The sequence below is a fragment of the Heloderma suspectum genome, chromosome 14 (assembly GCF_057233095.1).
Source record: "Heloderma suspectum isolate Gila_16-S chromosome 14, 16-S_ref, whole genome shotgun sequence".
NCBI classification, from domain to species: domain Eukaryota; kingdom Metazoa; phylum Chordata; class Lepidosauria; order Squamata; family Helodermatidae; genus Heloderma; species Heloderma suspectum.
Window position 1 is genome coordinate 2,170,852 of NC_139471.1, and position 19,885 is coordinate 2,190,736.

Sequence of the window (19,885 nt, forward strand, 5' to 3'; positions counted from 1 at the left end):
ACGTTCCTGCAGCTGTCATGGTACCTGTCACTGGGGATGCTAATAGAACCTAGGAAGTCGCTTTCTACTGAGTCAGAACCGTGGTCCATCTAGCCCAGTATTGTCGACACTGACTGGCAGCAACAGTTGGCCAGGGCTTCAGGCAGGATTCTTTCCTAGCCCTACCTGGAGATGCTGCCAGGGATGGAACCTGAGACCTTCTGCATCAGAGGTGTTGCGGGTACTTTTCCCACAGCCTGGATTCATTCCCCCAGAGCCCTAAGAGCCAATGGAAAGGGGTTTTTTTCTCAGCTTAATTGCCATGCAAGGGAGCAATTTTTAAGGAGGATTGCAGCTGGGGAGAGAAGGGTTGAACCCCCCCACACACATACTGCAATACCCCCACCTGGCCCCTGCAAGGCAATTAAGTGTGGGGGGGAGTCCACTGATTCCAGTGGAGGATTTTCCTAAGCTTAGAAGCCATTCAGAGGGGGATTTCCAGGCGGAAGGGGTCACCATTGAGGAGAGAAAGGTTATCCTCCCTTCCCTATGCATTGTTGCCCCCCCACCTCTGCATGGCAATTATGTTTAGATGCGATGGGAAGATAGGGTCCCCAATCTTTTACATGCATAGCAACGCCTGTGTTCTGCATATAGTGTATGTGCGTCGCTGCTGAGCTGTGCTCCCCCAAAGCGCAAAGCTAAACCACGCACACACTCCAGCCCATTCTCAACATTTTAATGCTATTAATGCTATTGTTAATAGTAATGCTATTGTTACAAGGTACCCCTTGTCAAATACAATAACTCTATTTGCTGCAAGTACAGCTGTTTGCCCACCGTGCCGTCCACAAGCCACTTACTCTCGAGCGACCTTGTGGAAGTCTGTAAGAGCGCTAAGGTGTGTCCATTGCAGCCACAAGGCCCTTAAAAGTGGTGAGTGCTACAAAGTCTTTGGGAGTGGGGGATTGGGGGGAATCATTTCTTGGTGTTGTGACTTGGGAACCAGGACAATAGAACGCTCAGCAGGCAGGAGGCTACCTTGCAGGGTCATGCTACTCGCAAAAGGACGGGCCACCAGTCCTGTAACTGGGGTGAAAGTTGTAGGTATCAAAGCAAGTGATAAAGTTGTCGGGGCCGGTCACATCACTTTTCTCCAGGGAGGTGTTGATCCCGTTGTTCCTGTACATGCCAAACTTTACGAGGTTATCCGAGAAGGCGTGCGGGCTGGTGTGGTAGCAGGTCTATTTTTTAAAAAGAAAACATCAGAGGACTGGTGTTAGCCATCTGGCTCTGACCCAAGAACTTCACAACCTAAGGCTGGGACCTCACTTAGTGAGCCGCGTCAGACTGAATAGGCTCTCGGAGAGCACTGTTCATGCACGCAAGAGGTCAGGGTCGTGCACATCAGTCCCAGAAGCAGTCTGAAAGCCCCTGGATTGATAGAAATATTAAGGCTCTGTCTGGCTCAGCATTGCTACACAACATGAAAGAATTCTCATATATGTGCACGAATATGGGGCCTTCATCCAAGTATAAAGACAATGGGTTGGTTCCAGATGGAAGACCCCTCCTTCCCACAGCAGCCCCTTGAAAATGCTGTACCAAGAGTCAGGGCCCCTGCTGAATGGGATCTGCTGTGGTGTGGCAAGGAGGTGGGACCCTCCAAATTGGCTGGAGAGACCTGTGAGCGGAGCCTTTCCTCTTGTGGAAGCCACATCTTGAATCCAATCCCTTGTGTCTCTTAGGTCTGCTCAGGCTTGCTCAGTGCAGCACCAACATAGATACCAACTCTTGGAAAAGGCATAAGAACGTAAGACAAGGCCTGCTGGACCAGAACAAAGGTCCATTCAAACAATACACAGCCATGAATAGCAAGCAGGACAGGTTGTGACAATGCTACGGAAAGCTCAAAAGCAGGAGGGGAGATTGCGCTCGGTGCATGCGCAAAAAAAAAACAGACGCCCCTCTGCATGCAAAGCAGGGGCTCTACCCCCCAGTTGTGCTCCTGTCCTACTTCAAATACTATCCAAACATCCTATCAACATGATAAATCTTTCCAAAGTTGTGTGCATGTGTATTGGGGGGGGGACCATTTCCAGGGCTGTCCAATCAACCCCGACACCCATAAATCTCCCCCAAATCCACCCCAGAATGATCTATGATTAACCTCACCACTCTTTAAATGCAGGGTTCCACCCCTAACAGCAGCCTAAAAATCATTTAAAATAAATTACAATGAAAAAATGCAGTCTTAAATGCATTTGCCCACCCTTTCTCCCCTTCTCTTTCTCTTGCTAGTTTGGGGGGACGGGGACATCCCTTTTTGTTTATAATATAGCATGATAGTCTGCTAATGTCTTTCACCTCCAAGAATCTTGCCCCAGAACATCCTAGACCTTGCAAAGGATTCTGCGGCACATTCTAAGGTGCCCGCTCAGTGCACAACTAGGCTGCCGGGCTGCGTTGTCACTTGGCAAAGCCATGCACAGGCAGAAGCCCTGGGTTCAGATCAGCCCTTGATGCTTCCTACACCATGGCCCATAAACCCCGGGAACAAGAATCAGAGCCAGGCGCTGCTCTCTTACCTCTCCTCTCCCTTGGCGCACACCGGCTTCGTTGCAAAGGTCATGGCATGCATTAAACTAGAATTCCCCGTTACATCCAAAACGGGGAACTCTGGCTTCATGTCAAACCAGGGTTACATCTGGGTCAATTCAGGGGCTTTACTGAGCAACTCTCGATGAGTAAACGAACCCTAACAAAGCCCCAATCTCACGAGTTACCGGCATTTCGTGGACTGTCGGTGGCTTCCCGCCATAGTCCATGTTGGTTGTCCTGAACAAGGGATTGCGCTCTTTCATTCTGCGGGACAGAATTAAAGCTCTGTTAAGCAGGTCTCCTTGAGTGTAGGACCCTACCCTCCCACATTCCTCCCGCTCCATTTGTCAGAACCAAACCCTCGGAGCCAAACAGGCCTGGGCTAAGGGCACTCCACTCCACTCCCTCTCGCACGCTCACGCACACGTCGCACACCCTTCTGTTGCTTGCTGTTCTCAACCGCACGTTTTCGTGTGCTGAGTAAGTTGAGAGCGCGCTGGCTGCTGGGCGGGACAGCCGCGCAGCCAGTCGGCCCCCGATCCACGCATGGACGCTGCTCGGCTACCGGGCGGCGCAGACGCGCAGCCCGCCCTCGGGGTGCGCGCGGCCCGGCGGCGGGCGCCCTCGGGCGAGCGCAACTTCCCCCCTCTCGCCCGCCGACCCGGAGCGCGACGAGGCAGCACGCAGCCCCTCGCCAACCGGCTCGGCCGGCGGCCCCCGGCAGCGGAGCGCGCGCGCGCCCAGCCGGTCGGCCGAGCCCGCGCGGCGGAGGCCCGGAGCGCCGCGTCCTCACCCGTAGCCCCGGAACCCCCCCGGGTGCTGGAACCGGGCGGGCAGCGTGGCGCCGACGCGGCAGCACTCGCCGGCCCCCTGCGCGCCGGCCTGGCGAGGGGCGGCCGCCTCCGGGCGAGGCGCCCCCTGCGACATCTGCGGGCCGAGCCCAGCGACGAGCGCCGGCAGGCGGGAGCGCGGCAACAAAGGCGCGTTGCTAAGGGGCGGGCGGCCCTGGGGCGGCGCGGCGGCCCGGCGCCGGCAGGCGGCGCTGCCCGGGCGGAAGGCCTCCGCCGGCCGCGCTGCCTCGCGTCCCGCCGCCCGGACCGGCCACCATGGCGGCGCCCGGGCTCCTGCGGGCAGGTGAGGGGCGAGGGGCGAGGCGGCTCCGGGCGCGCCCGCGCGTGGAGGAAGGCGGCGCGCTGCACGGGGAAAGGCGCCCCGCGCCGCGCGCCCGCCTCTCCAAGGGGCGCCCCGGCCGGAGGCTGGGGAGGGCCGCGCCGAGGGGCTGCCCGTCTCCCCCCGCCCCCGAGCCTGTGTCGGGCCGTCTGGGGCCCCCAGAACGCCGCCTGCGCCCGAGCGACGCGCTGCTGGGCTGCCCCAGGTTGCCCGCCCTGTAATCCGGCCGCCTACCGCCCCCCCCCCGCAGATGTGTCGGGCGGCAGCTCCCCGCGGCCTCCAGCCGGAGCGACCGGTGGCCGGACGTGCCGGGCTGTAGGCCAAAGCATCCGCGTGGCGGCAGGCGACCCTGATAGCGGAAAGCATCTCTGAGCACGTCGCATTTTCCGCGCGCGCAATGGATAGCGGGGATCTGAAATGGGGAGCGGGCTCTGCTTGGCCGCCGGCAGCTCCCCCGGGATTCAAGCGGAGCCCCTGAGAACGGCGCCGGCCCCCGCCTTGGCGGCCGCGCTTCTCATCTCTCGGACGCGCCGGGAGGCGACCAGCCGGCAGAGCCGCCTTTCCGTTCGCTTTACTGCGTTTGTATCCCGCCTTTATTCCTCTTGCAAGGAGCCCAGCGCAGCTTACGCGACCCCCCCCCCCCAGTTAGGCCGGGAGTCAGCTGACAGCCCAAGGTCACCCAGTGAGCTAAGTGGGAATTTGAACCCCAGGCCAGCCCTCTAACCATTGCACCACGCTGGCTCCCCGTGGCTTTCTCACTGGTATTTTCTTTATCACGTTTCGAGACAGCCCAATGGCCGATATGGTGCCTTTCCCCAAAAAATGATGCTTGAGGCTTTTTTAAAACCACCCGACCCATGAAAGCTTCTGCGTTTTCCACTCTCCTCCTTCCCTTCCGCGCTGTCTTCCTGGAGCAGCCACAGTCAGGCTCCGCACCATCGGGACTGCGGCGAGACCGTCTTCCAGCCTTCTGCGACTGTATGGAACTCTTCCAGACCCAAGGCCCCAGGAAGTCTCTGATGGTGAGCATTGCCAAGGCGGGCCCGGCGTGGGGGACCTGGCACTGACCGAGTGCTGGCGTTGGGATTCCTGAGCTTTATCTGGAGTGGGACTCGCTCTCCAGATGTTTTGGCCTACAACTCCCATGATTCCTCATGCCTGGCAATGCTGGCTGGGAATGCTAAGAGTTGCAGTCCAACCCAAATCTCTTGTTAGCCCTAGCAGAAAGAGGATCTGTTAGTGATGTGCATTTTCTTGGGGGGAATTAAATTGCTAGTTTGCATGGGATCATTTTCATCCGGGGGAGAAAAGGAAAAATGTTCAGTTTGCATCCAAAAATATTCTGATACTCCAGAGAGTGATCTCATTCAGCATGTTTATTTTACTTGCATTTAGTAAACAAAGTTTTAAAAAATCCCCCATGTTACTTTTTTGTCCCTAATACACGACAAGTATTTGATGAGTATTTGGGTATTTGACGAGTATTTAGGGGGAAATTAAAGTGCACACAGCGCAATCCTATCCAGTTTTAGACAGAAAAAAGTCCCACAAATCAGTTTGGTCCAGAGAGTGACCTAATTTAGTGTGTTTATTTTACTTGTATTTAGTAAACAAAGCTTTTAAAAGTACTCTGTGTTTGTTGAGTATTTGACAAGTATTTGGGGACGCATGCTTAGGGTGCAATCCTATGCCTGTTTAGACAGAAAAAAGTCCCACCAATCCCAGCATGCTGGGATTGGTGGGACTTCTTTCTGTCTGAGCATTTATTTGTTTGTTTGTTTATATATTTGATTTGTACGCTGCCTATGGCACCCAAGGCAGCTTACAATCATAAATAAAACTTGATTAAAACAGTAATTTAAAAATGTGTTCAAACACAATTAAAAACACAATAGTAACAAAGTAAAAACAATCCTATGTCCACTTACCTGGAAGTAAGTCCTATTGAACTCAGTAGGAGTTACATCTGAGTAGACAGGTATAGTGTTGTGCTGTTAATGTGATTTGGATGATCTGTTCTGTAGAAATTGATCAGTGGGGACTTAAATGGGGACTCCTAAAGAGAACAAATCTTTGGGGAGAAGTGTCTGCAGACACGGCGGCTAAAATGCTGGGCCAAGTCAAGATTTGGGTGCAAATTCTTGAGGGTTTCCGCTGCACCTTGGCAGTTTTCAGTTAATCACTGGGTTTGAACCAATTTGCCTGCTTTCCTCTTCCAGGCGTTAACGGGAGGCTGCTGGGAGAGCCCCTGAAACATGCAGATTTCTTCAACGTGCAAGAACTCTTCTCCCTACGGGACCTCTTTGATGCCCGAGTCCACCTGGGGCACAAGAAGGGCTGCCGTCACAGGTCAGTTATTCTGCAGGATTTCCGAGATTTCTTTTAGTGGGACGTCAGAAACTCCCGTATAGCGAGTCAGTACTGGTCCATCTGGTTCGATATTGTCACTGTTGCACTGACTGGCATTGACTCTCCAAGACAAGGGGTATCGAACCTCAGGCACGTGGGCCAAATCCGGCCCGCCTGGGGTCCTGATCCAGCCCTCTGGGGTTCACCAGATAACACTACCCTCCTTCCCCCAACCACCGATCATTTTGTGGTTTCCTGGCTTTTGTACAGGGTTTTCCCCATTCTAAAAGGCTGAGATGCCTCTCCAAAGGCTTAGTTACAGCGGTAAGAGCTTTAAGATGAAATATGCTGGCATTTTTAGTAGCTTACCCCCTTTGTCTTTGGCCCCGCCAACCCCACTGAACTGCAGCCCCCGAGAGCTTCTCCACAACTCAATTCAGCCCTCGGGGTTCAATACCCCTGCTCCGGGATTTCAATCAGCTCTTTTCCAACCCTAGCTAGTGACACCGGGAAAAGTTGCCTTTCAGCCCAAATAGGGCCCCTAAAGCAACTTACAGTTACAACTTAAAACACAATCTGAAAACGTTGCAAACACAATCTGAAAACAACACATCGCCAGCGATAGAAATAAGAGCAGGAGAGAATCGTAAAAGCAGAGTGTGGAGCTAATAATGAATAATCTTTATTGCTAAAAGCGATAAGCCATCACAATTTGATATATTTAAGATAGAATAAACTACAAATACGACAATAAGCTAAAATGGAATACAGTAAAAGTAATAAGATAAAATACAGTAAAAATGGTAAACAGAAATACAAGAGTAAAAAGAATATAAAATGCAAGATGGGATACTAGGCCAACACATGTAAAGGAGAACAAAATTTATATGGGCCCCACATTGGGATGCATTATAGGTGGAGCGAATATATTTAAAACACTAAAAAGCCATATGGAACAAAAAATGGTTTAATGCCCTGCCTAGAATGGAACAGAGAAGGGCCCAGCCAAACTTCCATTGGGAGAGAGTTCCACTGGCAGGGTGCCACCAGAGAGAAGGCCCTACCCCATATTCCCACCAACTTAACCTCTCTTGGTGGTGGGACATGCAGAAGGGCATCCGAAGAAGGCTGTAAAACTATGGGCAAGTTCATATGGATACCTGAGAGACTGCATTCTGCCTTACCAACCTGGCTGGTCACTGAGGTCATTGGAGGGCTCGCTCCTGGGGACTCCACGTGGACCTATGGCCCGATTGGAGTCCACCAGAAGAGCCTTCAGCATGGTGGCCCCCCTCTTTGGAACTCCCTGCCCCTGGAGGGCAGGCAAGCACCCACATTGCGTTGTTCCTGCTGCCTCCTGAAAACAGCACTCTTCCAGGAGGCATTCCTTAATTGACCAGCCATGGTTTCTATTGGCATTGTGTTTTCTAAACAAGTATAATTTTAAGGTGGTGGTTTAATCTTTTTATTCTTTTACTGTTTTATTTTTTTGTGTTCACCACTCTGAAATCTGTTCTAGATATGAAGCAGTATATAAATATTGTTAAATAAATAAATATGGGAGGAGACCAGGGAGAAGGAGACGTCGTGAGCGGGAGAGGGAGAAAGGGAGAGAAACTGACTTTTGTGTCTCTGCAGGTTCATGGAGCCATACATCTTTGGCTGCCGCCTCGACCAAGACATCATCGACCTCGAACAGACCATGCCCCACCTCCAGGCGGCACTCAACTTCACCGCTCACGTCGCCTACCGCAAGGGGGTCATCCTCTTCGTCAGCCGCCACCGCCAGTTTTCCCATCAGGTGGAGACGGCCGCCAAGGAGTGCGGGGAGTACGCCCACACCCGCTACTGGCAGGGGGGCTTGTTCACCAATGCCGTCATCCAGTACGGGGCGGGAGTCCGGCTGCCAGACCTTGTCCTCTTCATCCACACCCTCAACAACGTCTTTGAATCTCACGTGGCCGTCCGGGACGCAGCCAAGATGAACATCCCCACCGTGGGCGTGGTGGACACCAACTGCAACCCGTCTCTCATCAGCTACCCGGTCCCGGGGAACGACGACAGCCCCTCGGCTGTTGAGCTCTACCTCAAGCTCTTCAAGATGACCATCTTGCGAGCCAAAGACAAGAGGAGGCAGATGGAGGTGTTATATGGGCAGCACAGCACACCTGCAAGCAGTTAAAGGACCTTTGTGAAAATCCTCTCCCCCTCAAAAACTCAAGAGCTCGCACCGCCAACTCCTGTCAGCCTCTCTAGGCATTTAACGTCATGAGAGCCAAATTTGCCAGCGAGTGCGTGTCCTTCCCCAAACCCTCCAGAGAGGTTGGACTACAACTTCCAGCGTACTCCCAGCCAGCCATGTCCTTTGGAGGGCACCAGGCAAGGACTGGTATATTCCATGAAAATTTTGCCCCCTTGATTCTGCTAGATCTGAAAAGATGGTGATTTAACCAGGGGCATTACAAGGTCTGGGCCCATGGGAAACTGGCCCCGAATCTATTCCCCAGACCCCTAAGTGTCCATTTGTGCACTAGTGGAAGGTGCAACTTTTCTCAGCTTAATTGCCATGCAGGGGGGCAATATTCGAGGTGAAATGCAGCTGGGGAGGGAAGGTTAACCCCCCTCCTCACATGCTACAACACCCCCCACCCCTGCATGGCAGTTGAGCTTAGAAAAAGCCCTTTCATTCATAGCAATGGAAAGATGGGGCCCCAAACCATTTAAGTTCCTACCAGAGCCCTTGGATTTAACACGAGAAAGCTAGTCCCTGAAAATCGTGTCAGGCTTACTGCCCACAAATCAGACCCCAGCCTGGGGTGCAAGAGGTTTCTGTTGTCCTTACGACAGCAACACCCATTTTGCGCTTCTGGCGTCGACACATTTGTTGATCATTTAATTTAGGGATAAGCAACCTTCTGGACTACAACTCCCATCAGCCCCAGGCAGCATTGGCCGGTGGTCAGGGATTGTTAGAGTTGTAGCCTAAACCTCCTGGAAGGTGAGTAAATGAGTGAAAACAAACACCTACCTGTCTATTCCTGATGCATCCTCTTCTCGTTGGTGAGAAGCTGCACAAACATTTAAAAAGTTAATTATGGGAATGCGTTGTCTAGAGCAGCCTCGCCCAATGCTGGTGCCTTCCCAATGTGGTGGACTACAACTCCCATGGCCAGCTGGCGGTTCTGGGAGTTGTAATCCAATACACCTGGAGGGCACGGCTGGACTAGAACCACCCAAAGTACGGAAAGAGAAGTAGAGAGGGGCAAAGGGGTTATTATGCCAAATGGCTTTGCTTCTGTAAATTCTTGATCAAAGAAATGTTGGAGTTGGTTTCCCTTCCTCAAGCTTTGGAAAAATGACATTGCATGGTTTTTGCTTCCTAAATGAACAATAAAAAGCAATTGGTATAATACACAGGCATGTATTTCTTAAATTGGTGATCTTAGGGTGCAATCCTATGCATGTTTAGAGAGAGAGAGAAACTTAGATTGTTCGCTCCTCCGGGCAGAGACGTGTCTCTGAAGGTGTAATCCTGTGCATGCCAGCTGAGGAATGCTGGGAGTTGTAGGACTTTTTTCTGTCTAAACTTGCATAGGAGATTGTGCCTGTAGTGATTTATGTTCCACCCTTCAAAGAAACTTTCCTGGGGTGGCTTTTCAATCACTGAGAAGGCATGGGTTTTTTATTTTTACTGACATTTGTCTTGGTTTCAAACGCGGCGTATGGTTGTATTTTGATCACAAGCCACGCTGGATAAGCTGTCCTGCCATGGTGAGGAAAAAAAGCTGCCTCTGCCATTATTCGGAATAAAAGGGGCTGTCATCTCTGCATGCAGAAGCCCCTGGGGAAAATCCCCAGCATCTCCGAGTGGGGAATACTCCGCCCAGCAAAGGGTCTTTTGGCATTGCCTCAGAGCAGGACTTCCCGGGTCTGCTGCAGGAATTCCCAGTATGGATGCCGGTAGACCTGATGCCTGAAAGGAAGGACCCGCTCTTGGAGGATAGGACAGCCACCTGTTAGACACCCAAGTCCGAGTACCTCCAGGGCTCCCCCGCAAGTGCTGCAGCAGCTCTTTCCCTCTCCTGATCAGGCGGCACTGGGCAGTGTCATAGGGCCTAAATAAACATTGCTGGCGTCGTTTCGGTTCTGGAGCGCTTTCCCTCCCCAGCAAGCAGGCCTCTTTCCTTCGGAGGCCTGGTCTACCCCAAACGAACGCCGGCAGCGTCACTCCAGGCGCCCCCGCTGGAGCCCGCGCGGGGCGCGGGGGCTCTGCGCCGTCAAGCAGGACGGATGGAGGAGCCGCCCCCCGTTCAGCTGCAGCCCGTCGCGCGGACTCGCGCCGCAAGGCGGCTGCCCCTGCGGAGAGCCGCGGGCTGGGAACGCCGAAGGGGCCGGCTCGCGTCCCCCGACGCGGCTATGGGCGGGGGAGGCGGCGGGGCACGCAGCTGAAAGGGTCCCGCGCAGCCTAAGGGGGCATGGGCGCAATCCTCGCCGGGCCTCCTGGAGCCCACCCTGGCGAAGCTCGGAGTAGTGACTCAGGTTCGAGGTGCCCTGTAGCGGAAGCGCTCAGGCCAACATGTATGATTTTTAGAAGTGCGACAAAACCAGTGATAAACAATACAACAAATCCAAACTCCGCAGCTGAGCGATACCTTTACCAGGACCAACCAAAATCCCACAAAAACCGTGCAAGCAGTTGAGGCCTGCTGAGCAGAACGCTTCATCAGGCTACACGGTACAAAAGAGCAGAGGACTGATGAAGAGCTCCGCAGAACACAAAAGCTTGCACGTTTTTGTGGCGTTTTGGTCCTCAAAAAGGTATTGCCTAATTGTGGATTTCAGGTATCATTTTTCTCATAGGAACGTAGAAAGCTGCCTTAGGCCGAGTCAGACCATGGGTCCATCTAGCCCGGTATTGTCGACGCTGACTGGCAGCCGTGGCTCGCCAGGATTTCAGGCAGGATTCTTTCCCAGCCCTACCTGGAGATGCTGTCAGGGATCGAACCGGGCCCTTCTGCATGCAAAGCAGGGGCTCCAGCACTGAACTGTAGCCATTCCGCCTAAAAACGAAGTAAGATGCTAGTCCTCATGGCCTAGAGGCTGCCAGGGGCTCTACTTCTGAGCGACGGCCCTTCCCATAAATAGACCAGCACGGCTAACTTCCTGGTTGTTTTTTATACACATAACAATAAGTAGATGTAAGACTGGAACCTTAAATGTTCAGTTTCTTCACTGGCTTTTCATGTGGGCAGCTCCCACTTCCATCGTTATCAGCTTTTCCCAACCGGGGCCCCTCCGGAAGGGTTGACTACAACTCCCATCATTCTCAGCCAGCATAGCCCATGGGGAGGAATCATGGGAGCTGTGGGCCAAAGCACCTGCAGACCCGCACGTTGCCCACCTCTGCTCCTAGAGAGTGAGCCCATGCTGGCTGGGGATGATGGGACCTGCAGTCCAACACATCTGGAGGGCGCCAGGGGAAAACGTCCACAAGTGACTTCTCTGTCACATGTGAACTCGGAAACCGCCCACATACACAAGGAAATGCCTCTCTTCCATTTCTCCCCCTCCCTCTTTCTTTTCTCTGTGGTTCCCGAGCTCTAAGAGGGGAAAGGACGTTTCCCCGGCGGAAGCGGGGGCGTGCCCTGCGCGCCTGTTTGCGCGTGCGCTCTCTTGCCGCTCCGCCCACACCTATATAAAGCGGAGGCGGCGGTGAGCTCGGCCATTTGGTGCTCGGCGCGGCGGCGGTAAGATGTCCTCTGTTGGGCGGTATTTAGCCACCACCTTAATCTTTAACAATACGCTTCATTAATTCCTTATTAATTATTCGTCATCAATTCTTCATTTATTCTTCAGCAATTATTCATTATCAATTAGTGAATTTTTCATTATCGACTCCTCTTTAGTTCCTTATTAATTGCTCATTAATTCGACGCGAATGATTATTTGTTACTGATTATTTAATGTTGCTTTGTTGTTGATCAGTCGTGCCCGACTCGTCGTGACCCCACGGACCGTAGCACGCCAGGCCTTCCTGTCCTCCGCTGTCGCTAGCTAATTACCATTCTTCCGTTTTGATTCCTCATTAATTCTTTATTAATTTATTAGCAGTCTAGTCATCGGTTATTGCTTCCTTATTAAGTACTCATTAATTAAATATTGATGATTATTGGGTATTAATTGTCCAGTATAGCTAGCTAGCTATTCACGGTTCGTTGTTGATCCACAATATCAGTATCCCTGTTGTCACACATGTTGAGGGGGCAGATCTGGACTTAGCCCTACTTAGAGTAGGCCCGCTGGAGTCAGTGGGGCTGGATGGTTTTGGCTTGATTCTTGCAGGTCTGCGTCAGCCCGCTGGCTGTGGGTGATGGGGGTTGTAGGCCAACGTACCCAGGGCGGACCAGGTTGGGGAGGTTTGGTCTCCTCTTTAATATGGTTGGGGCCGAATCCAGCCCAGTATCATTTGCCTTAACATGGGTGTTGTTTTTGCAAATAACGTTCGTATTTTTAATTTCAATATGACTTGGAGTGTTGGACTCTTAACTTCCATCAGCCCCATCCAGCATGACCAAATGGTCAGGCATGCTGGGAGTTGCAGTCCAAAGGCTGTTCTGTTGCCACTTATTTTTATATTGCCAGTTGTACCTGGGGTTTTATTTTATTATTATTTATGTATTATGTTTATTCCCTCCTGCAAGGAGCCAGAGGCGGCTTACAATGTGTGGCTGTCCTCCCCGTTTTAACCCCACAGCAGCCCTGTGAGGTAGGATAGGTGGAGAGTCAGTGGCTGGGCCAAAGTCACCCAGTGAGCTTCATGTCCAAGTGGGGACTAGAATGTGGGTCTTCCAACTCCCAGTCCAGCACTCTAACCACTACACCACGCTGGCTGTCTTTACAGAGCATGGGAGGACAGGTCTGTGCCCCAAGGAGTTTCCAATCTGAAATTAAGACAGAAGGGCAGATGAGAGGAAAGGGGCGGGGGGTGACAGTGGAGGCAGGCAGGGGCCACATAGGCAATTCTGGTTATTTGGGTTTGGGGAGAGTTCCTTTGCGCGTGCCTAGAGCATATGGGTGTGCATCATCATTTTACCCTAGGAAGATTCTTCGTACTTATTTTGTACTTTAAACTTGTTCTGATCATCTTAAAATAGGTCTGTGGGGTCACTTCCTGCAAAGAAAGAAAATGCATGTATGTGGGAAAGAATTTGGTGGGCGTTTAGGAACATGCTGGCTTGCATGGAAAGGATGGGGCACTTCTTTGCACTAACCGGTCCCCTCTCCATCCTCCAAGTGGGTCGTGCCCCATCCTTATCTGGCTGGCCCTGCAGCCTTCTGGGGAAGGGAGCAAAGCAGAAAGATGGGCAGAACAAAATAAATATTGCACGATGCATGCATGTAGAGATGTGAAGACAGGAGGATTTGGGGAAAACCTCTTTTTTCCTCCAAAAAATCAGGGGCAGGCATTTTTCTCCTATGAGGAGACTTTACCTGGGCTGCCCAGAATCAACTTCAAGCTCAGCCAGTCACATATTGACCTCTTGAATAAATCCACAAACATTTTCTTAGCTCACCCACTCATACAGACTGATGGTAGTCGTTTATGCCCTAAAAGTTAAACGTGTGTGTGTGTGTATATATATATTTTAAATGAAGACTTCCTGCCCAGCCATTTGGGGCTATACTTACTCCATGAATTAGACACATTTATGGAGGAGAAGGTTATCATTGGCTACAGAGGCAGTATTCTTATGTATACCAGTTTCTGGGGAACATGGGTGGGAGGGTGCTGTTGAGTTTCCCATTTGGGCATCTGGTTGGCCGCTGTGTGAACAGAATGGTGGACTAGATGGGCCCTTGGTCTGATCCAGCACAGGTCTTCTTATATACTTGCCATAAGCAATTTATTACTTTTATTATTACATTTATATCCTGCCTTTTTTGCTCTTGCAAGGAGCCCAAGGCAGCGTACACGATCCTTCTCCAGTTTTATCCTCACAACAACCCTGTGAGGTAGGTGAGGCTTTGAGAGGCTGGCCCAAAGTCACCCAGTGAGCTTCATGGCTGAGTGGGGGAGTAGAACCCAGGTCTCGCATGTCCCAGACCAACACTAACCACAACACCACACGCAATTAGGTGAGTGACTGTTTTTGAGCCTGATTAAACTGTTTTCTCCCTGCTCAGTCCTGTTCCAGAATGGGCAACCATTACACGTCTCGATGTTCCTGGCGCTGGAGGCTTCGCCCTAGAGCTGCGGTGAGTGTGACCTCCGGAGAGTTCCCTGCCCCTACAGGCGTTGCAAGCATGGCTGCCACATGCCATGTTTGTGTCATTAGGTGGCAGAGAGGAACGGGCTATGTCTACGCTCTGTGCTCCATACCCGTGAGCACTCAGAATGATTTGTAGTCTGACAGGTGGGCATCTTTATCCTTCTGCCCTTCTTAAATCGTTGGAGATTCAGTGCAGCATTAAAAGTTCTTGTAAATGGTCTGCTGGTCTGTCTGGGGTTTTCAAACTCGAGCAAGAGAACCTCCCTAGGGAGGTGAATCCATTGCTATTTTTCTTTATTTATGAGTGGCTTACATGCAATTGGTAAAACAAGATGTCCCCTGCCTGCAAGGCTTGCAATATGAAAAGACATGACACACAATGAAAAAGGGATGGGGAGGGAAGGGGGAGGGAATAAAAGTATTTCAGCAGGGCTGGTGGAATGGCTCAGCTTCCCCCTCTCATCTACCTGGGAAAGGTCTCAAGAGGAGATTTAAAATGGCAGCACATACAGCTTGCATTTAGGAAAATCACCAAGATTTGCTAGGCAAAGCCTTGAGCCCCAGCGTCTACTGAGACGGGTTCAAGGTTTTGCATGAGGTCAGTGGGACTTACTTTGAATTGGAGACCTTCTTATTTAGTTTCTCAGGGACTGTTGTCTTCTGTGTTCTCTTTTTGTTTGGGGGGATGGAGGATTCTGTTCCTTAGGCAGTGATCTGGAAGCTTAGAGGCCATTTTACTGGACATAGCAATGCTTTTGCGGATGGTCCCTCTCTGAAATAAATTTGGCTTGGGCTAGCAGGAAAGGGTTTTGCAGCTACAGGGAACACGCCAAGGGCATTGCAAAGAAAAACCTGAAGAGAAGTAACATGAAAAGGGCAGTATATCTGAGTGGTTTAAAATGTCTGTGAGTGAAGCAGTCAGGAAGCCTTTTGCACCTTGATCATAATCCACAACGGGCCAGAGATAATTGCTTTTGGGTGCTGGATGCAAATTTGTATTTCACAGCAATTCTGACAGCCTATTTATTATTTGGTGGTTTCCTGGCTTTTGTGCAGTCTCCCCCCTCCCCTGCAAGGTTGAAATGCCTCTCCTAAGGCTTAGTTGCTGGCAGGAAGAGCTGTAAGCTAAGATAGGCTGGTATCTGGGGTGCTCTGTCCCCACCCCCTTTTGCCTTTGGCTCCACCCACCCCTCGAACACAGCCCCAAGAGCATGGATTTCGACCCTCATGCTGAAAGAGGCTCAGCACCCCTGGTCTATAGAGCGGGAATGTATTCTGACGGCCCTTTTGAGTCATAAATACCAATCTTATCTTTGTTTTGCAGAAATATGCTGCCCCACCCCGGTAGCAAGCATGTAGCTCCTGGAGCCATGTAGGAAAGCCCAAAGGAGCGCGGTGTTAGTCACAACTGCCGGTGGACAGAAGGTGAGTAAAAAGACAGCAGCCCTGTCTCTCTGTGGGGTTGGCCTGGAATGGCTGGGCAGCGTTCCCTTTTGGTCAGCCTGAGGCTGTACTTAATAAACACCCCCCTAATCGGAGGCCTGCCTGTGCATGTTTGCACATTCATTTATTTAAAATACTGTCTTTCTGTCATATCTGCACCTCGTCCTTTCTCCAAGGAGTGCAGCATAACCCCGTGTTGTCCTCCTGACAACCCTGTGAGGTAGACACGGTGGAGAGACCAGTAGCTTTTCCAAGATTATCTACTGAGCTTTGTGGGTGGCCAGGGAGGCAAACCTCAATTTTCCTGGTCTAAATCCAGCACATCCCCCCTACATCAGGGGCATAGAACTCAGGCCCTGGGGGCCAAATCCAGTCTGCTTGGGGGCCCAATTTGGCCCTCTGGGTTTCCCTAGATGACCTTCTGATCACTTGGAGGTTTCCCAACTTTGGTGCAGTTTTCCCCCCATTCTAAAAGGTTGAAATGCCTTTTGTAAGACTTAGTTACTGGCAGGAAAAGCTTTTAGCTAAGATATACTGGTATTTTGGCCCTGGTCCCTTGCCCACCACTGGAATGCAGCCCCTGAGAACTTCTCTGAAATGCAACGCAACCCTCAGGCTGAAAGAGGTGGAAGCGTCACAGTGGAAGCATGGATTGCTTCTACTCCGATCTGGAGAGAACTGCGCTGGCCCTTAGAAGGTGGGCTTGAACCTCTCGCTTGTATCCTTGCCTGGTGGCAAGCTTCTTGGCTAACGAGAGGCAGATAACTGTCGTGACTGAGGGCTTGTTGCAGTTCCTCTGGCCTCTCCCTTTCCAAACCGGTCCCTGAAACTATAATGGTTAGGAACTTCAGGGAGGGTCAGTTAATTAAGTGCATGAATCGATTCATTCCAGTGCATCTGCATGGGCCACTGTGGGTTTCCTTGTGGCGGAGCGGTCGAGGGAGGGCGATGCCAATGTTTCCATCCCATGCCCCTAGAAGTGTTGCAAGCCCAGCTGCTGTGCTGTGCTTCTGTCATTAGGTGGCGGAGCGGAATGGGCTATGTCTACGCTCAGTGCTCTGAAAAGCAAAACCGTGGGCACTTAGAATGGTTAATAACTGCCTGACAAAACAGCAAGTTGTCTTCTCTCCAAACCATCGATTGCTTGTTTGAAAAGCAGGGTAAACATGCTGTAAACAGACAGTTCTTGTCTCCTGAAGCAGCTCACATCAATTAGAGAGAGAAGCTCTGCCTTCGGGCATACAAACTTAAATGGTGCCCTGGAGGGAAAAGGGAGATTACCCTTTCAAGGCCAGAACAAGGTGGCGAGCTCTAAGCGGGCCTTTAAACGTACTTTGGGCCAGGCTGATCTTCTCTTGCTGGTGTCCCTGTTTAATGGTTGATCCTGTGGCTGATGGATGGGGCTGGAGTGTTTTTTCCCTTTCCTTCTGGGGTCCCAGCAGGGCAGCTGTCTTATCACAGGTCCCCAGGTTTTACTTGGGAAGTTCTGGGTTGCTTGGGAGAAAGCAAACCAGGTGCTTATAAATAGCATTTTAGCGAGTATTGGGCCTGGCAGTATTTTACCCAGATGTTCTGATGATCAGAAAACACGGAGCTCAGTAATGTGTTAGTCTCCTATCTTCAGAAAGCTCAGAGCTTTCTGAGAAGAAAGAAGGCAACTAAAGAGAAGCTTTAAAAGAACAATGATCTAGTTTCCTTTCAGCCACAGCATTAAAATCGTTCAAACGGCATCCTCCCCAAATAGTAAAGCATTGCAACTTTATATATTGGCCTTCCCCAACCGGCCTTCTCCAGATGTGTTGGTCCACAACTCCCAGCATCCCCCCAGCTCAGCTGGGAGTTTTAGTCCAACGCATCTGGAGGACAACCAGATTGAGGAAGGCTGCCCTACATTATTAGGAGCTGAAGCAGAAATGGTTGGGTTGGTTTACTTGCATTTGAATTAACTGCAGTGGGGTTGTTTAGAGGGGAAAGAGGACTGAGTTTGGTGGTAAATGCAGTGTGAACCCATCCTGGTTTTCACATTTTGAAATACAATTTTAGAATCTTTGAAGAGTGTTTAAAGCCTGCTTTTGTTAACGTTCTGTGTTTTTCTTCACAGGAGCCTGCCACTAGGTTCCTTGAGCAGATCGTTTTAATGTGACCTGTTGAAGGTGAGAAGAGTCTCCGGAAGCATCTGATCCAGTTCTCCAAACATGGTGCGTTGAGCATTGAAGCTATGAGAGCTTTACAGAGTTTGCAGTTGGAAGATGAAATGCTCGTTCAGCCTTCCACGACCTGGTGCCCTTCCGATGTGTGTCGTCCAACACCTTAGAGTGCACCAGGTTGAGGAAAGTTCTACTAGCTCTCTGCTTGAGAGAAGACCCTCCTGCAACGTCAGTTTTCCAAAGACTCGAGTTTTCCTCCCAACATTTCAGTGGCTGAACCTTATTCCCTCTCCATGCCACTCTGTTCTGCATTGATTGTCCATGCGTTTCCTCAAGACACGCACTCACATTCTCTTATTGCAGAGATACACAACGCTCAGAAATGTGGCTCATGTTAACGCCTTGTGAACCACCTTTGAGCAGTTTTCTTTTGGAAAGCCAGTCTCAAGATATTGACAATGGAATACCCAGTGAGCAGACTTGAGCGAAATAACCCTGTTCTTCATATGTCCTGCGAGGGCAGAATATATTCCAGGAAGCCTGGACTCTGTCTGTGTGAAGCCGTCTTCAGAATTGTGTCTCCTAAGGAAGGCACTTGACTGTCAACCAGGGGTGTTGAGCCTCAGGGCATCTCTGAAATTGAGTTTGGCCTCCAAGGCTAAAATGGGCTCAGTGCCCCTGCTTTAAACAATGTCTGCGACTTCCCACCCTTGTGAGGACTGAGGAGGAAGAATAGTGGGGCGAGTTGTGGAGTCACGTGGTGTGTTTTTTGGGTAGCCCTGAGTTACTAGCTACAGAGACCTGCCTGCTAGTAACCTGCCCCCGTAGAGACGTAAATACGACTGCGGTGTTGTTTTTATGCCAGAAGGAGGCAGACAGGAATCAGGCTGCCTAAGAATCTTCATCCTTGAAGAACTGGGGTGAAAGATGATAGCAGCTGGACAGGAGGTGTCTGCTTGGGAACAGAGAGGAAAGGACACCATCTCTCCCCTGCCCCTTAGGCCTTCTGGCAAAGTTACTTTATGCATTTGTTTTTATTATTACATTTATTTCCCACCTTTTTTCTTCTTCCCAAGGCAGCTTACATGGTCCTCCTCCTCTCTGTGGGATCCTCACAACTACCCTGAGGCTAAGAGTCAGTGACTGGCCCAAAGTCACCCAGCGAGCTTCATGGCTGAGTGGGGCTAGAACCCCAGCCTCCCCAGTCCAGCACCAACCATCACACCGCACTGCCTCCCCACACAGGTTCATCTTTCCAACAGGACACTTTTCAAACAGTTGATCAACTCAAGTTTCCTGTAGCCTGTGGCGGCGGTATAATTTGCACAGGCTCTCACAACTCCCATTCTGTGTGTGAGAGAGTGTGACACACACACACACACACCTTATACCTACAGCTTGATGTATTCTGCCTAAATAAAAATCAACAGTCCGCTCAAAGGCTGTACGAGTGTTCTGTTTTGCAAAGGGAAATGCTCCAAGCACACTTGGGGGTTCCATGATGAGCACACCAAGTCTGCTTCTGCTCACAGAGGCACAGAGGGAAGCACCTACGGCAGCCTGTGTATGTCTCTACTTAACCTGAATCTTGTTAAGTATTTTTATGCTGCTCAGTCCCCAAAAAAGGCTCCAGAGTGGCTAGCAGCCAGAAACATAAGATGGTTCCTGCCCCCAAGCACACAGTCTAAAAAGATGCAGCACACAAGGGAAAAGGTGTGCAGAGGGAGGAGTAGGGATTGAAAGCCATATCAAACTCCCAAGTCCCATGGCCTGGTCCTTGGGAAACCATGGCCTGGGCCCCCTGCCCAAGAAAGGGGTCTGAGCCAGAATAATCCCAAAAGCCACTTGGGTTTCAGTGGAGCGCCATAGAAAAGGATCAGTGTAAGTGTTTCTTACATTTATATCCCATCTTTTCCCACCTTGCAA

At 51.1% G+C, this 19,885-nt stretch overlaps 2 protein-coding genes, 2 long non-coding RNA genes, 2 other non-coding genes and 1 pseudogene across 9 annotated transcripts; 5 read left to right on the top strand and 2 right to left on the bottom strand.

The window, feature by feature from the left end:
- Positions 1 to 701: 701 nt before the first annotated feature.
- On the bottom strand, positions 702 to 5,246 carry PIERCE1 (piercer of microtubule wall 1). 3 transcript variants are annotated; one of them, XM_084821221.1, is made up of 3 exons: positions 4,606 to 5,246; positions 2,766 to 2,844; positions 702 to 1,223 (listed from the first exon to the last, which is right to left on the bottom strand). In XM_084821221.1, exons 2-3 carry the CDS (start codon positions 2,841 to 2,843, stop codon positions 1,035 to 1,037), a joined length of 267 nt encoding a protein of 88 aa, XP_084677347.1. In that variant the 5' UTR covers position 2,844; positions 4,606 to 5,246; the 3' UTR covers positions 702 to 1,034. The 3 variants fall into 3 exon arrangements, with proteins under 3 accessions (XP_084677347.1, XP_084677346.1, XP_084677345.1); XM_084821220.1 differs by lacking the exon at positions 4,606 to 5,246 and adding an exon at positions 3,005 to 3,532; XM_084821219.1 differs by lacking the exon at positions 4,606 to 5,246 and having other exon boundaries at positions 2,766 to 3,532.
- Positions 3,619 to 10,940, top strand: MRPS2 (mitochondrial ribosomal protein S2). The gene is made up of 4 exons (XM_084821218.1): positions 3,619 to 3,714; positions 4,668 to 4,772; positions 5,970 to 6,099; positions 7,738 to 10,940. Exons 1-4 carry the CDS (start codon positions 3,687 to 3,689, stop codon positions 8,279 to 8,281), a joined length of 807 nt encoding a protein of 268 aa, XP_084677344.1. The 5' UTR covers positions 3,619 to 3,686; the 3' UTR covers positions 8,282 to 10,940.
- On the bottom strand, positions 6,706 to 11,248 carry LOC146335517 (uncharacterized). Its single transcript, XR_014785933.1, has 3 exons — positions 11,080 to 11,248; positions 9,128 to 9,167; positions 6,706 to 8,267 (listed from the first exon to the last, which is right to left on the bottom strand). It is a non-coding gene; the product is annotated as an uncharacterized LOC146335517 (long non-coding RNA).
- A 571-nt stretch (positions 11,249 to 11,819) lies between these two features.
- On the top strand, positions 11,820 to 19,399 carry LOC146335518 (uncharacterized). Of its 2 annotated transcripts, none has more exons than XR_014785862.1 (5): positions 11,820 to 11,846; positions 14,284 to 14,355; positions 15,694 to 15,794; positions 17,914 to 18,010; positions 19,036 to 19,399. It is a non-coding gene; the product is annotated as an uncharacterized LOC146335518 (long non-coding RNA). The 2 variants fall into 2 exon arrangements; XR_014785863.1 differs by having other exon boundaries at positions 11,823 to 11,868.
- LOC146335519 (small nucleolar RNA SNORA17) lies at positions 14,380 to 14,514 on the top strand. The gene has a single exon (XR_014785985.1). It is a non-coding gene; the product is annotated as a small nucleolar RNA SNORA17 (small nucleolar RNA).
- Positions 16,779 to 16,921, top strand: LOC146335520 (small nucleolar RNA SNORA17; annotated as a pseudogene).
- On the top strand, positions 18,775 to 18,905 carry LOC146335521 (small nucleolar RNA SNORA17). Its single transcript, XR_014785987.1, has one exon. It is a non-coding gene; the product is annotated as a small nucleolar RNA SNORA17 (small nucleolar RNA).
- Positions 19,400 to 19,885: the final 486 nt, after the last annotated feature.

Bases quoted from the DNA above. Each gene is read 5' to 3' on its own strand.
- PIERCE1 (XM_084821219.1), bottom strand. From the start codon at position 2,924: ATGGAGCGGGAGGAATGTGGGAGGGTAGGGTCCTACACTCAAGGAGAC. The intron at 1,224-2,765 runs GTAACTCGTGAG...TTTAAAAAATAG, and splicing joins CGACAGTCCACGAAATGCCG to ACCTGCTACCACACCAGCCC.
- MRPS2 (XM_084821218.1), top strand. From the start codon at position 3,687: ATGGCGGCGCCCGGGCTCCTGCGGGCAG. The intron at 3,715-4,667 runs GTGAGGGGCGAG...TTCCTGGAGCAG, and splicing joins GCCCGGGCTCCTGCGGGCAG to CCACAGTCAGGCTCCGCACC. The intron at 6,100-7,737 runs GTCAGTTATTCT...GTGTCTCTGCAG, and splicing joins AAGAAGGGCTGCCGTCACAG to GTTCATGGAGCCATACATCT.